Below are 16178 nucleotides of genomic sequence, written 5' to 3' on the forward strand. Positions count from 1 at the left end.
TTCCGTCCAGCGGTTTACTCGTCAGATCTGATCCCTATTATTGTGACAGTTTAGTTTTTAGTCCAGGCGCAACAAAACAAACTGCGATTTATTTTTACTTTAAGTGTGGAATTCCGCGTCAGAGTTTCCTTGTTACGTCTAAAAATAGCCGCCGGTATTTAAATTGAGAAAATTCATGAACATCACGCAAGCCAGATACACTTTATAGATAAGCATGCAGCAAAGCAACTAGTTGTTTATTCGGTTGATTATGGGAACGCCTCCATTACTCCATAATCGAAGAACATAAACCCGTCGCCGGTAAAATTATATATTTGGTACAATTAGAATCACACTTAGACTAAAACACAACAGTTCTGACCCTGAGGGCATCCTCTACGACCTCGATTTAAAGCTGGGGGACAAGTGTCCTGGCAAGCATTGTGGAGTTGGTGGCAATTCAGGTCCGCCTCTGGAACTAGAACAACTTTGAGAGATTCCTGTCGGGTTTAAACGTACTTACAGTTGAGGCAGCACACTGCGCCTTGGTTCTTCTGGCTGGGACACAGACTCTTGTGCTCTGCGGTCACAGCACTTGGACATTCGGACTCCAAAACGCAGAAGCCGGCGGAGTTCGCGCAAGTTTCTTCACGGTAGAAGTTTGACTCTAGCAGGAATAATTCAAAATTGAAGACAAACTAAGTCAGGTGTGGGGTGAGAGATGGGGTCTATATTTGTTGTTGTGCAGTCTAGACAAATCAGCTGGTTATTCTTTTGGAGAAATTGTTGATATCTGATGTCAGTTGTGACGTGACATTTAAATGAAATAGTGCACGCCCTCTGCATGCTAATGACAATAACACGGCGTACGTCACTTACGATTTAAACGTCACGCATTGTGACATTTTTATTTAAAGAAAAAGATCAAAGAGCGAACAGACGGTGGCTTCAAAGCAAATGAGAATGTCGTGGGGTTTTTATTCAATTTTTCGGGGAATGGCTCTTTTGTTTTAATTAAAATTGTGGAACTCACCGATAGCGAGGCCGACGGCAAGGACAAGGGAGACAACAAACGCAATTCGCATCATCTTCGCTGTTTCTGGTTCAAGAACGAGCGCACAAATGACGGCAGCAATGAAGAATTTATAGGAAATTTTTGTCGGTGTTCCCACTTGATTTCGTCGTATTTATATGCACGAAGACCTCGTTATCATTTATTGCCGCGATAATTTTTTCGTTGTGTTTTGCTTTTTTCGAGCGAGAGCACTGCCGACGGAGGTGTTAGGAAAAGAGAAAGTCGTTGATGCAACGTTCTGTCACACTCAACCTCGTTCGAATATCAAATCTGATTGATAGGTGTAATTGCGCTGCTTGCATAACAACACCTGGTGCTATCAAGGTTTTATCACAAGCTGGCGAAAAGGTCGTCCACGGTGATTATTTTTGAATTTATAATAAGTCATAACGCTGATAAGACGCCGTGCATTTTATTTACATATTCTGTATTCCATAATTTTAAGTATCGTTGGTGATTAGATTCGAATGTGCAGTCTGCGAGAAATTTAAGGCCTATAGTACTGAAATGCAACAAGGCAAGGCAGTAACACACGAAACAGACGCGAAATTAAAGTCAGTTGTGTTCTTTGAACTGGTTCAAAATTTACTGTTATCTGCGACCAAAATTCTGTTCTATTTTACTTGCAAATCTCGTCTTCTCTAACTGAGATAACATGGATCTCTATGCATATCTCGGGATTGCTTTGTGCGAATGTTTTATATTATTCCGTTGCAATCGTAAACTTGACTTTGTGTATCTAAAGATCAGATGTCGTGAGTAAAATATACATTTTGAAGCTATTTGGGCGGAGCTTTTGAGCTTAACTTTATCAAACATTATTTTTATATCGGCTTTTGGATCATTGTTGGGTACAATTTATGCTGCAGGTATGGATTTGCCTCCTCTTCGGGACTTGTAAATTTGACACTTGACAGTCAACGCTAACACTAATTACACTAGGCATTAAGAAGAACAAAATAACTAACCAAGAACATTTAACTGGGAATTTTAAATTTTTAAATTAAATCGCCGGAATTTCAAAATAGCCAATGATGCTCAAGGTAATAGAGCCGAAGCTGCTGAGTCTGTGTCTCTTTCAATCCAGAAGGCCATAGTTGAAGTTTACTAACTTTTATAGTAAAAACGTTTTAGATGTGAATTGTCAAACTCAAGGTCGCTTAAAACTTATACGTTAGTACGTTACTTAGTATAGTCCAATTTTTACCCCTTTGCGATGACGTCATTATCTAGTAACTTTACGTATGTTTGAGCTAGGATCCGAAACAAATTTGAATTGATCAGAAATAACTATAAATGTGTCAAATTTGTTGACAATTGCTTCCAAAGGTTATGTTTGTAATCAAAGTAATAAGTGAAAGTAATTAAAAATTGCTAAATTGACAGGAGCATAAAATAACCTTAAAGTGACCATCAATAAATAAACGTGCCTTTTTTTTGTTTTTTCTCTTTCTGTCGTTTCAATAAAGAGAAAGCGAGGAAGGAAATCGTGACGTCACCTCAAAAGGGTAAAAATTGGACTGTACGTTAGTGAGAAATCTGTCATAAATTCCAAATACGTTAAGGGCGCCTATAGCTACTAATCACGGCCTCCTAGACGACACGAGTCTCTTATGTATCTAGGAGGCCGTGCTACTAATACTTTTCCTGGTAGTGCCAACTTAACGACAAGTCCCCAATTCAGATCTATAAGTTCTAGAACATTCCGGCAATACCTAGTGCAAAGAAACTAATATTAAACTGTCACTTAAAGTTATGTGGCGCTTGGCGCGTAGTTAATCGGTAATGCTAATTGTAACCGAAGCAGAGTGGAAAGAAGATTCTGCAGAAAATTATTCTAAATGAACGCTTTCGGCAACTGAGACTTCGCCTCATCCATGTGTATAACGGACGATCGCACGAAATTTAAATGTACATATTTCCAAATTTATTCCGCAGATCTATTAATATTTATTCGTAATGTTTTACTTATTAAACTTCGTTATTGCTTCTGAACTAAGTTTCCAAAGTTTAATATAACTACAAATTACTACCGCGAAAATATCAACCTCGAACTACGAACTTTTGCGAATAAATTTTAAACGCTGCTGTTTGGCGAGTTCTCTCACAACATCGCAATTTATTTGTAAATAATTATATTCTGGATGATCTCGTGACCACTAATTAAAGGTCGACTGACGCGCCCTCTGGATTGACATTTCAATAATCATTTTGCCACACAATCACAAACCCTTTATTAACTCTTAGAATACCTACACGAATCTTAACAAATCAAATTCGAATCGTCATTTCCTTGCGTTCTTACTGGCCGTCTTGCGCCTCTTCATCTCCTCCTTCTTGGCCTTGAACTCCTTCTTCCTCTGCGCCACCACCTTCGCGTAGGCCTCCACCAGCAGCTTGCGCTTGAGACAGCGCTTCTTCTTCAGCGCCAGCCTGCGCCGCTTCCGCTGCAGCACCGCCGGAGTGATAAGTCGCTGTATCTTGGGCGCCTTGAACCTCTGCTTCTTGCCCTCCTGGAGCGGCAGCGGCCGCTTCACCACGTACTGGCGCACGTCGTCCTCCTTGCTCAGGTTGAACAGCTTGCGGATGCGCGAGGCGCGCTTGGGGCCCAGCCTGCGGAGGACGGCCACGTCGGTCAGGCCTGGGATGTCGCGGTCGCCCCTGCGGACCACCACCAGCGCCAGGACGCTCAGGTTGGCGTCGACGATGCACCCACGGACTGACTTGCGGCGGCGCTCTCCGTCGCGGCGCGGCCTGAAGCAGGAGCCTTTGGAGAGCAGGAGGCGCACGCGGGTCGCCGTGAGCACGCCCTGCTTCATGGGGAAGCCTTGCTTGTCGTTGCCGCCGACGATGCGCAGGATGTAACCTTTCCAGTCGTCGCCGAGGGGGCTGGCGTCGATCTCTTGCCCGAGGCGCTTCTCGTAGAAGATGCGGATCTTGGCCTCCTCGGAGATCTCGAAGAGCTTCTGGCAGCCGGTGGCGGGGTCGGACACGTTGAGCTTCATCGCACTCAAGAGATGTTTGCTCGTTGCTATGGTTGCCGCGCTACCGGTGCCACCTAAACCGTTGAAATGTCCCAACAATATTTCTCCATTCGCCTCGGGTTACAAATACACGTCCCGAACAAACGTACAATTCCGTTATTGCTTGTTTTCAACCAATCCGATTTACTTTCGTTTCATATCTTTATATTTTTCTAATTGGAAAAAGCGGATAGGAATTTTTATTTACTCGGTTGAACCACTGGGACACCATCTTTTGTTTTTAATTCGTCACATTTCACATTCGACGCTTCAACCACAGAAAAACACAGGAAATAGAATGTCTCAAGGCGGCACAAGTCTCTTGAGTATTTTAAATCATTTTCATTTTTCAAAACATATGGACGTCTAGACTTGAGCGGCTTTCCCAAAGGAAAAATTATAGAATGAAAACTTTATTCAAATTGAATCCAAGCTGATTCGTGCCTTTAAGCAATAGATTTAAATTTATTTGTGACGTCTTCAGACAAAAGACGCGCTACTGTCTGGTGACGTCACAATTCCACAGAATTTGTAGTGCAAGATTTGAAAGTTCTTGGTGCGAAAACATGAAGAGCCGTGAATCCAAATGTCCTAAAATTTAATTATCCTAAAGGAACACGTATTACCCTAAGGAAACTTAGTAAGTCCCATCAATTAAAGTTTCACATTTACTATTTGTTACGTCGTCGGTTAACCTAACTTCTACGAGACCCAAATACGTCGTTGAACAAAACGTAGGAAATTTAAAGTTATTAAAAGGGCCATAAGGTGTGGTATCAGGGTTTACAAGTTGCTTTCATCAATCATTATTGGCGGTGAAGACACGCATAAATACCAACCTGACAGAAATTGTGTTGGTTAAAGTGAACTTTTGTGCGCCGTCAGATTGAGATATGTCATTTGTCCTTTCTTTTATAGGTTACGTTATCAAATGAGCTAATTATTATGAGAGAAGTTTCGGTAACAAATAACGGCAAATTAGTCTGAGGGAGGTTGCAGTTAAGAAACGCATTCCACTATTAGCATTGGCCATTTTCATTCCAACTCGTCCCAACAATGTGAACGCAGAAATTCCGGTTTTTCCTTCCCACAGAAAATTTTATTGCGACACATCATCGTTTTATTGCGTGTTAAAAGCACCAGACGACAATAATAAAATAAAAACGTTGCGTTACTATTACTTTAGAAAATACATGTGTACGTTTTAATAGAGTTTTATGGCGCAGAGTAGATTCAACATGCTCGTTTTAATTAAAATTGGACAAAAGCACGTGATTTGAAGGCGTCTAGTGGGGTTTTATGATCACCGATAGATAAACAGAGCCAGAGAAAAATTAATTTGTAACATTATAGGCGTCTTATGTGGATGTATTAAAAATGAGCGTTGGGGCGAGGTTATTTGAGTGAATTATTATATTTTGTTTTGAGTAACGGACGCAAGCTATGTCCGCTGGAATTATCCAAGTCAGGAAATGAAAAGGTATTCCGATTTATCGACAAGGAGAAGCAAATCGGTACGCTTACACCTACCTAGTGTATCGATTTTCCAAATTATTTTCGACGGAGTTCATTGAATTGTCTGGAATGTCTTTTATCTAAATATTTTTGTTCGATGCTCGCATTATAATAATCGTTAAAAGAGAACATTTGAAAGTCTTGTATCCTTGTTTTTGTTCAACTATGTTTTCAGAGAAAAAGTAATAGATGACTCATTGCAAATCATACCTCTAATGACTCATACCAAGTGAGAAGTGAAGCAGTAATCTTCGTTTGCCTTCAAGTCATACGCAGTGTTACCAACAAGTTGTTAGTCACACAAAAAAAAACTGCATCTCAGAGCAGCTTTGGTTCCTTTCTTTCTTCTCTTCAGTGATGACAATTTGAGCTTCGCCACTTTCTACATAATGATCCTGATCGTCTTCGATACGTGAATATTAATAATTGCTTCATTTTCTTCCAAAACATAATGATTGTTTACGAATTCATAGCAAAATGGGCGTTACCGTCTTCAGCAGCTGTGGTAGGTTTTTCTACAGCTTTTTTCAATGCTTATCCAGTTGATTTAGTTAAAGGGTGTGTCCTTCTTTCGTCAAGCTTGTAGACCACTCCCCTTGTGTGTTCGAATATGGTGTATCGCGCAAATCAAAGACTTGATTCTTGCAGTTGTAAATTGTGCACGATCTCCCTCATTATCTCGTCTGGATCATCATCTCGTTTAAAATGAAATTGGGGCAGTCGCGCACGTCCACGGCTCATCATTTTTTCGTTATGAAGCTCACGGAACGCTACAAAATATAATCTAGAAACAAAATTGCCACCATCAATCTCCCTTAACGTGAACAACAACGAAAACCGTGTCTCTCCCTCTTTGAACGGTGCAAATCATCCGCGTTGTAAAAATTACGCCAATTAGTTAATAATTAATAAAGGAGCAAACCGCGGTGTCATAAAGGGTGCGTTCATCGTCTAATTAACAAAACCAGCACTTTGTACCTAATTGTACTAGATTAATCACGAGCTGGGCCTTAAAGAGCTTTGTCCTGAAAACGTATTAAAAATGGTGCGACACATTGGCGTTTAGAAGCTCAACTCCACTGCAGATAATCCGGGAGTTTATTACCGGCGACACGCTTAAATATTTATTGTTTTCTTTGTGGAAGGCTCGATTCTTGGACGCAAACGCGTGTACGGCACGCATGAATATTCCAACGTTGTCATGATTTATTAAGGTAACTCGTTTTTAATTGGATTTATAGCGGCGAAAGTCATAACTTTTTCAGGTCACGGCGAATTATAACAATTAGCGAGAAAAAAGTTTTATGACAGGAGGGTAGCGAGCTTTTTCACCTAGACGTAACATTGCTGCCTTCTCATTTTCCCAGTGGCAATTGACAAATTGGCTGTGTTGGTAATTTTTGTTGCTAGGGTTGCCGGGACTGGTGACAGATAAATAGTTCCAGTTGAGAGAGACAAATGGGGGTGAAACGGAGTTGAAAGGATACAATGAAAAGTTTTCGGAAGCACAAAGTGTGAAGTTTGTCGCGTAAAATAGTTAGGACAAGAGTTGGTAATTTGACTATTTGAAGTTGGCATCAGATGACAGTTTACTTTTAACTAAATGTTCCTAGTTGGCTTCTACTTGAAATGGTCAGATCGCACACCCTTCCTCCGCCTCTGCAAACGAAATATTCTATGTCTTGCTCGCCTCACCCACCGTTTCCGGCGAACAATAAAAGGTGGAATTACATTTTTTATAGCGAATAAATCTGGAATGTTTCACTGATTGCCCCGTAAATATCGACGTCCGATTTGAATGTGATTTACGATTAGGGCTTTGATCATCGCAAAAATTAACCAATAAAGCAGCAAATTACAACTTTGAAGCAAGTAAAGTTGTTTTCTGGTCGATTGGTTAGAATATTTTTGATAATTGCTTGAATTACATTGATTCTAGGTGAACGAGGGAAAATAAATAGCGCTGTTTATAAAAATACACACGACATTTTCACTTTGTTTATTAAGTGTATAAATTGTTTGTCTGCACGATAGGAATAATAATAATTAGACAAGTCAACGTAACGAAACACTTTAATTGAAATTGGTCAACAAATTCATTATTTTTCAACTTATCTGGTTCTTTTGAGACACAGAATTCTTCCACATTGTCTCGTTCGGGGACAGAAAATCCTCTTATCTTTTCAGCTTAAAATCTAGAATCATCGTCGTAAGTCTCAGATATTTGGGACATTCTCCTGAAATATCTTTTTGAGTCTCGATACGATCGGGGCTTTGTTGGTGGGACGACTTTTTATCATTATCTGTCCACAACTTCAAACACCGAGAGCCAAAGTCTTTTACCGTGCCCTCAAATAAATTCGGAATTAGAGTAGGCTGTGATTTATTTATTTTGTCTGTCGGTTGGTAGACTTTTTAGCGCACAGTTGGCAATAGTTTTATCGATCAGAGTAAACCGTGACTAAACACGTGTACAGTGCTGTCAAATGTCACTTCTGTACTGTCTTTAAAAATTGCATCTTGCCAATTTCATAATAAAATCACAGCCTCAAGTTCTTTGCTACAATCATTTAAAGTCCATTCACGTTGGATTTTCCTAGTCAAGGTCAAATAATTCAATATTGTGGCAGTGTAATTTTTGGTTAAAAAATGCTTTAGCTGTGTATGTCACCAATACGGGCTGATAAAGTAACCAAGTCATTCGTAGACTGTAGAGGTTATGTTATTCGCTGTCAGCAAAGAAACGTCATTTTTCAAATATTGTTATTAAGCTTTTTAGAGGATAACAATAGGTAATAATACATCCATTTTGTTATCATTTGCACTAAAAATAGTGTCAGTTGTTAATCGGTATGATAGGACATACATACAATGCTCCTACCTACTGGTGTTGTATTTTTCTGCTTGCGTTGTTGATTAAGTGAAAAAACCCTTAATGACTACATTTACTTAACCTTCTGCGACTAACATGATGATTGATGAGTGATGAGGAACCAGAATAAGTTATAAAAAATGAACCCAATAGGAAATTGTGTGAAGTTTCTTTCATTGGATGGAAGTAAGGTATGCATCTAAATGATGGAACAAATTTGGCAATAAAATTTCAGTTATTCAGAGACACTTATACGTTTTGATTGTGGTTGTGACGTTTCAAGAATGTATTGTTAAAATTGCATACCACAAAAGAAAGGTGTATTTTGATTTTTAATGATTTTTTTCTAATTTAAGTTTTTTCGATGTACATATTACCTTTAAAATAACGTTGTATTGTTAAAACTGCTCAATAAAGGTCGTAAATAGATTGTAATCATGTTAATACATACAATACATTAAATATTAAAGGAGTCTAACTAATTAATTTTCGAACTGAAGCTATTTTTTCTTGAGTCCGTATTAGCTTGCGGGTTTCGTCACATTACCACATATTACGTCAGTCGTGGAAGGTTAACGCAATTTTAAAATTAACCTTTTTTCTTTTCCCCATGGTAAAATCACCCAGGAATAGAATTTTATTAAAAAATCTGTGACTTTATTTCACACGTCAAACTAACATTCAAAATTAAAGACGTCAAATCGCTCTCAATCGCTCTATCACGAATAAAACACGATAATGTAAAAATTACTAGGAAAGGAGGCGCAGGCTAGCAACGTAACAACAATTTGGCAGGGAAAATCCAACGTGAATGGACTTTACTGCAATTATTATGGATGTATTGGGTGATTCAAAATGATTGTGGGAAGTATGGCAACTATGTACGAAAATGTATGTGGCAACTGGATTCCTGGTTTGGCAGCGATAGCGAGCAGACGTGGAAAAAGTGCAGCGATAGCAAACGTAAACAACGACGAGTGAGTGAGAGGTGATAAGGAGAAGACAGCGGGCAAGAAAGAGAGGGCATGCCGAAATCGCCGAAAGCAAGGAAAGAAAGCAGCAAGAGAGAAAGAGAAGAGGGTAGGATGTCGGAAGAAGGTCTGAACCCATTCAGAAAGAGTTCCAGAACCGAAAGATCCCCAAGTAGAGGCGAAGAAATAAATCAAAGCAAAGAAATAGAGGAGAAAATAGAAACAGTGCTCAGAGAGATAAAAGAGGATATGGCGGGAATAGTAGAGGAGAGCAGACCACGAAGAAAGGAATTAGCGGCAGCGAGAGAGAAGGAGGGAGAGCAAGAAAGAGAGGACATGCTGAAATCGTCAGAAGTAAGGAAAGAAAGCAGCAAGAGAGAAAGAGAAGAGGGTAGAACGTCGAAAGAAGGCAAGAACCCACTCAGAAATAGTTCCAGAACGAGAAGATCACCAAATAGAAGCCAAGAAGAAAATCAAAGCAAGGAAATGGATAAGGAAATGAAAACAACCATGATAAGAGAGATGAGAGAGGAGATCAAAACACTAAGAAAGGAATTAGCGGCAGTGAGAGAGGAGAATGGGGAGCTAAGGAAAGAATTAGCGACAGTGAGAGAGGAGATGAGAGGAAGAGAAGAAAAAGGGCAGTTGGAGAAGGCAGATTGGATGAAAAGGATGGAAATGATAGAGGAAAAGATGGAACAAAGAGAAAAGAAGGAGAGGAAGAATAATGTTATAATAACTGGAATAGGAGCAATAAGTGGAAATGTAGAGAGGGGGGTGGAAGAATGGTTAGAAAGGGAGATAGGGGTGAAAGTGAATGTAAAGGAAGCATTTAAAATAAATAAAGATAAGATGATGCTGGCAAAAATAGAAAATTGGGAGCAGAAGAAGAACATAATGCTAAGTAAGAGTAAGTTAAAGGAAAAAAAAGGTGAGAGGATGTATATAGATGACGATTTGACAAAAGAAGAAAGGGAAACACAAAAGAAGTTAAGAGAGTTGGCCAGAGAGGAGAGAGATAGAGGAAAAAGGGTGAAAATAGGATACAGGAAAATACAGATAAACGGGGACTGGTTTAGATGGGATAAGAGACAGGAGAAACTGAAGAAAATTTGCTAGAAGAAGGAGAGAATAAGAAGACGACTCGGCGAGAAAATGTACAAGGAGAAGGTGAATAAAAAGGTAGAGGGACAAAGACACAGAAAAGTAAGAGAGAAGAGAGAGACTAAGAGAATCGAAGTACAATAGGGAGGGGAGAGAGTGTGTGTGAGAGAGGAAAATGATAGCGGATTGCAGAGGTGGGGACGAGGAGAGAGAGAACAGGAATGGGAAGGAAGGAGAAGAGAGAGAGAAGGTGCAGGAGGTGACGTGAGGACAGTGAGAAGATCGAACATATGCGGCGAAATGTGAGAGAGAAAGAGAAGGGAAGGGGGAGAAATATGGAGCGAAGACGACAGGGAGATGGATGAAAGAGTAAGGAAGAGGAGAGAAAGAATGGAGAACGAGAGAAGTGAGGGAGAAGAATAAATTGTTATTTTTATGTATGTTTTGTAATCAGGAATCCGAAAGCCCGTAGGGCAAAATAAAGCATTTTGTTGTTGTATGTGGCAACTGTGTGGGTAAGATAGAGTTGACATTTATTTGACAGTTTATAGTGGCGCAATTTTGAAAATTGTCAAATCAATGCATTGGTATTAAAAAAATCAAATGCATGCTTATGAATTGTCATACAAATGTCAACTCCACCCGTACAGTTGCCACATAAATTTTCGTACATAGTTGCCATACTTATCCACAATCATTTTGAATCACCCAATATTTGCACCTAAAGTCCCTATCTGGGGACTTTATTTGCACCCTTCGTGAAACGCCCTCTGGCGCATTCCTCTTTCTCCACACAACTTTTATTAACGTAAATTATGACCCCAAGAAAGTATACTTTTACTTCTTTATAATCTACCTTCTTTTGTTGGCTTAAAAAACATTTAAAATAAAGAAGTTTAATATTTATGAAGATATTAGCATGAGAAAGTGTTTCACTTTTTCAGTTGGCCGCTATTGTATTAAGTTTTTTCCATTTAAATAGGTGTTTTTAGATTTCAAATGTCATTAAATTAAAGAAACCTGATTGGGGGATATCTTTGCGCTAGATTTAACAACAGTTAACAACAACCTAATTAGTTATCACATTTCAAAAGTAAAATTAAATCGTTGTGTTTTTTGCACACGCCACATTTTCGCAGGGATCGTTACATGGTTAATTTAATGTTAAGATTTTCGATAACACCACTTTACGTTATGAATCTAGCACGAAACCGCGAAGCTGAACGAAAAGCTTCAAGTGTCATTTTGACGTAAGAAACGTCACAATCGTCTCGGGTTTTAAGTTGGCGCGTCCGCCGCCGATGTCGCCTTCGGATGAAACTTTCAAATCCGAATAACTTATTTACGGTGGACGTTTCTCGTCCCCTATAAATAAGCGCCTTTATTTATATTAATAAGTTTAATGCACCTACGTAAAGTAGGTCGAACTCCCTGACCTACCGCAACGGTGGCGCGACCACGAGATGACGATCGATTGTGATCGATCCCCTTAAATATTTTCTCCGTCGCTTTATTTTTATTTTTTCGGGCTACGTCACATTCTGACCTTTTAAAACGTGTCCATTTACAGTTGGAGTTCAAACGTAAATTCATAAATTACGAACTGTACGAAACACGCACCTATCCAAACAAGCCGCCGACTTTAACGGTTAATTAAAGTCGCTCGTGTTTACTATACAGCTATTATCGGTTAAAATAACTTTTTACGGCCCAATTGAATGCGAATGAGCTGTAAAGAAGAACTGTGGACTTCCCCCACGCTTACAAATCGAACCCGAAATGTTGTTGATCTTGTAACTGTCAAATTGACGAGACAATCATTAATTGACAGCTGACAGAAAAGTACATTAACGAACGTTAATTTAATCTTAATGTAAATGCCGTAGGGGATTTAGTCACGCGTTTATTTATTCATTTGTATTTGTTTATTTATTGCGAACAAATGACACGCGTATAAAGAGGTAAATGTAATAAAAGACAATTGAACGGCATGTCCTGATGTAAATTTAACGACCGCAACGTCGTATCGGGTTGATTGATGGTGTGGCCATTATGTAAACGTTGTAAGTTGATGTATCTACCGGTCGGGAGAGGGCGCTGTACTGTAGTATACTGTTTCATCAATGTTGCCGCCATTTTTACTTTTTGTAAAGATAGGTGTCTCTGTTGTTGAAGTTTCAATCAAATAATTCGTGAATAAATCTGATCGCTATTAAGAAGATTAAATTAATTACGCTGAAATATTGTTTGGTTGTGTCAGAAACAGTCTCACACCGAACAAAACAAATTTACAGTAAGTTGGCTTTGAAACTTATCTCATATTATTTTTCTTGGTCCCTATGGTAGTTGATTGCGAAAAAAACGGGAAAAGAAAATTTTCCTAATGTAAATTTGGTTTTGCCATTTGTCAATTAAATGTCTACTTGACAATACCCATCAAATGATTTTTAAAAATGTCCTTGACAATAATTGTAACCTATCTCACGTAAGAAAGTTTCACACTATGTACGGATTGTAAAAATGTGTCAATTTTATTCTGACAGTTCCCTTTTTTTTGCAACCAACTGTTTTCAGAGTAGCGTTGCAAATTGTCCTGTCACGTCGTAGCGGATCATATGCAAATAAGAGTTCAATGCATGGACGTAGACAATTTGTGGTGTCAAACACTACTTTATAATAAATCATACCTCACATTGGAATTATAATTGTGCATTTTATTATTATTATTATTATTATGTGATAATGGAGAAAATGAAAATCGTCACATTGTCGGGTTTTTCTCAGTTACAACACGTCCAACCTTCAAATACAGTAGAATGCAAAAAAAAGTAGACAAGAAGAAGGAATGACAATGACATCATGATAAGGCTTGCCAATTTTTCAAAGATGCCAACCCAAATTTATAGTCACCTGGTACTTGACTAAAAACAGGATTTTTTTAATGAAATTAAATTAAACAACATTGTTAAAATTTGAATGTCGAAAGAGTCATGTCAGTTTTCTGACAGAAAAAAATATAAAATTGAGTCACTTTATTCAACATGATAAAAATTATGAATAAACAATACAAAACAATACAATCGTTCGTACTTTACTCAATTTGTTTACAGCCATAAATCATACGTCTGTAACAAGGGGGCGTAGCTCAGATGGTAGAGCGCTCGCTTAGCATGCGAGAGGTACCGGGATCGATACCCGGCGCCTCCAACTTTTTTTTTACCAATTACATGTTTCATTCAAAAATCGTCATTAAAATTCATAACCAACAATTATTATCAATTTTTAATTTCAATTATGATTGATGATACGTCTGTAACGTATGTCATCAGTCATCACTAAAACGTCATACAAAAATAGCTCTGCAAATAATCTGCATATTTATAAGAGGAGAAAACACACATTCTGCGGTTTTATTTCCTGTCCTCCAGTGTTTCCTTATTGCAGACTTTGTAACCCACCTTTCCCACTTGACCTATTCTTACTCTGTAGTCTCCGTTACGTCGATTTCCTGCAATTATACCTAATTTACATTTTTTAAAAATCCATTTATCCTCTGCATTTTTTCTTCACACAGACAAATCTTACGAAATGTTATATGTAGTAAATGTTACAATAATAAATAAGGTCGGCGGTCCAGGTGCAATTGTGCAAGCGGTGTAATTGCATCAAGGCTCAGGTGCAGTGGAAGGCTCGGTTATTTTAGTTATTTTATAAAAAAGTTGTACTCTCCCGGCGTACAGTAATAGTTAAATAAATTACCACGAATTAAAAATGTTGTGTGGTTCTGGTAAATTGGGGGAGAAAAAATTCTCGGAAGGCATTTCGGATGCAAATGTAGATCAGCGGGAAGTTGCTGAGGGAAATCCTAAGAATATTCCTAACTTAATGAATACCCTGCGGATGCAGATAATTTCCCAAGTAATTTGATCACTGAAAAAAAACTTATTCCAAAACTTGTAAAGTCTGACAGACATTTAATTTAATTGTTTCACTTTTCATTTTTAACATATTTTTTTTGTCCGGCTAAATTTTGAAAACTGAAAAATAAGTTTCTACTAAATTATTATCAATCAGGACTTCGAAAAGCAAAAAATGATATACAGGGTGTAATCAAGATACGCGGAAATATTTTAAGCCGTAAATCATCAAGACATTTGAAGACGATTTGCAATGGCTGAAATTGCGTACAGTTGCGGACACGGAATTTTAGACGCCAAATTTATGTCAATTCAAAAAATATCAATGTAAGCCATTTGAAAGTTTATTTTTGGCATGTCAATAATCAGTATGATAAAAATTACAAAAATCGAAAGTGACAATCTGTCGGTGTTGCGCGTGAATCAAAGGCGAATAATTATTCTATGATTTATTGAGACACACACTAGATGTTTGCCGATCTCTCGCATACATGAATGACTTACACTTTACACTTGATCTACTGTCAAGCTTTGAATTATAAGTGTACAAAAATGACTTACGCTTGCTCTAACGTCAAGCTCTGAATTGCAAGTGAAAACTTATTCTAAAACTACCACTATTATATAACTACGAGCGTGGGGGGTAGGGTGGCAAATGGCCGACGCCTCAAGCCAAGTTCAGGTAAACTGAACATGGTCCCGCCGTTGAAATGCTCTGATTTCAAAACAATATGATTAATTGACTTAAATTAAATTGATATGTACAAAAATGATTGAAACTATGAACATAAAGAAATCCTTAATTAATTAACCTACAATACATATATACATATCCTTGAATCATTGAATCACAAATGACAACAACACTAGACCGGCAAAGGGCTCAGTTTGTGCACTGATCGTTTCACCACACCACTTTTTGTTCGGACCGACACAGTACGCACTTTTCCATCGCGTCCAGGGTGCACTGCTTCGATGCGACCGAGACTCCAACACAAGGGGGGTATGTTGTCCTCGTGGACGATGACGATGTCACCTACAGCTGCAGGGCGCGTTGATGTGGCCCATTTTGAGCGTTGTTGCAGTTCGACAATGTATTCACGAGACCACCTTTTCCAAAAATGTTGGCGTACTTGTTGGATTTTCTGCCACTGGTCCAGTCGATGGATGTTGATTTCGGTCACGTCAGATTCGGCCGGGGCGGTGAGTGCAGTTCCAATTAGGAAGTGGCCAGGTGTGAGTGGAGATAAATCATCGGGATTTGAGGACAGGGGAGTTATAGGCCGCGAGTTGAGGCATGCCTCAATTAATGTGAGACATGTGTACATCTCTTCATATGTAAACAATGACTGACCTATAATTCTCTTGAAATGAAATTTCATGGACTTAATACCTGCTTCCCAAATACCGCCCACATGCGGAGAACGAGGAGGTATAAAATGCCACTCAACATTGTTCTCAGCACAATTCGAAATGAAATTTTTGAAAAGTTCTGATTTTATGACTTCCTGATGAATGAATCTTAATTCGCGATCGCTTCCCTTGAAGGTCGTTGCGTTATCAGAGTACATTCTTGACGGTTTACCTCTGCGGGACATGAACCTTTTAAATGCTCCTATAAATGATGATGACGTTTTTACAAAAGTATCCCACTGATTTTCTAAATAGTTTGGTAGTTTTTCATCCCATTCTAATTTGGCTGTCCACAACTTTTGAAGAAAT

General features: G+C 38.7%; 2 protein-coding genes, 1 long non-coding RNA gene and 1 other non-coding gene across 4 annotated transcripts; 2 read left to right on the plus strand and 2 right to left on the minus strand.

Moving 5' to 3' along the window:
• Positions 1–296: 296 nt before the first annotated feature.
• On the minus strand, positions 297–1246 carry LOC138136192 (uncharacterized). The gene is made up of 3 exons (XR_011161203.1): positions 1013–1246; positions 503–646; positions 297–457 (listed from the first exon to the last, which is right to left on the minus strand). It is a non-coding gene; the product is annotated as an uncharacterized lncRNA (long non-coding RNA).
• A 2025-nt stretch (positions 1247–3271) lies between these two features.
• Positions 3272–4361, minus strand: LOC138138116 (small ribosomal subunit protein eS6-like). The gene has a single exon (XM_069057867.1). It carries the CDS (start codon positions 4057–4059, stop codon positions 3340–3342), a length of 720 nt encoding a protein of 239 aa, XP_068913968.1. The 5' UTR covers positions 4060–4361; the 3' UTR covers positions 3272–3339.
• A 5128-nt stretch (positions 4362–9489) lies between these two features.
• Positions 9490–10554, plus strand: LOC138132217 (uncharacterized). Its single transcript, XM_069049680.1, has one exon. The coding sequence runs from the start codon at positions 9490–9492 to the stop codon at positions 10552–10554; it is 1065 nt and encodes a 354-aa protein (XP_068905781.1).
• Positions 10555–13673: 3119 nt separating this feature from the next.
• TRNAA-AGC (transfer RNA alanine (anticodon AGC)) lies at positions 13674–13746 on the plus strand. Its single transcript has one exon. It is a non-coding gene; the product is annotated as a tRNA-Ala (tRNA).
• The last annotated feature ends 2432 nt before the right edge of the window (positions 13747–16178 follow it).

This window comes from Tenebrio molitor, chromosome 1 (assembly GCF_963966145.1).
Source record: "Tenebrio molitor chromosome 1, icTenMoli1.1, whole genome shotgun sequence".
In the NCBI taxonomy this organism is placed as follows: Eukaryota; Metazoa; Arthropoda; class Insecta; order Coleoptera; family Tenebrionidae; genus Tenebrio; species Tenebrio molitor.

Bases quoted from the DNA above. Each gene is read 5' to 3' on its own strand.
- LOC138132217 (XM_069049680.1), top strand. From the start codon at position 9,490: ATGCCGAAATCGCCGAAAGCAAGGAAAGAAAGCAGCAAGAGAGAAAGA.
- LOC138138116 (XM_069057867.1), bottom strand. From the start codon at position 4,059: ATGAAGCTCAACGTGTCCGACCCCGCCACCGGCTGCCAGAAGCTCTTC.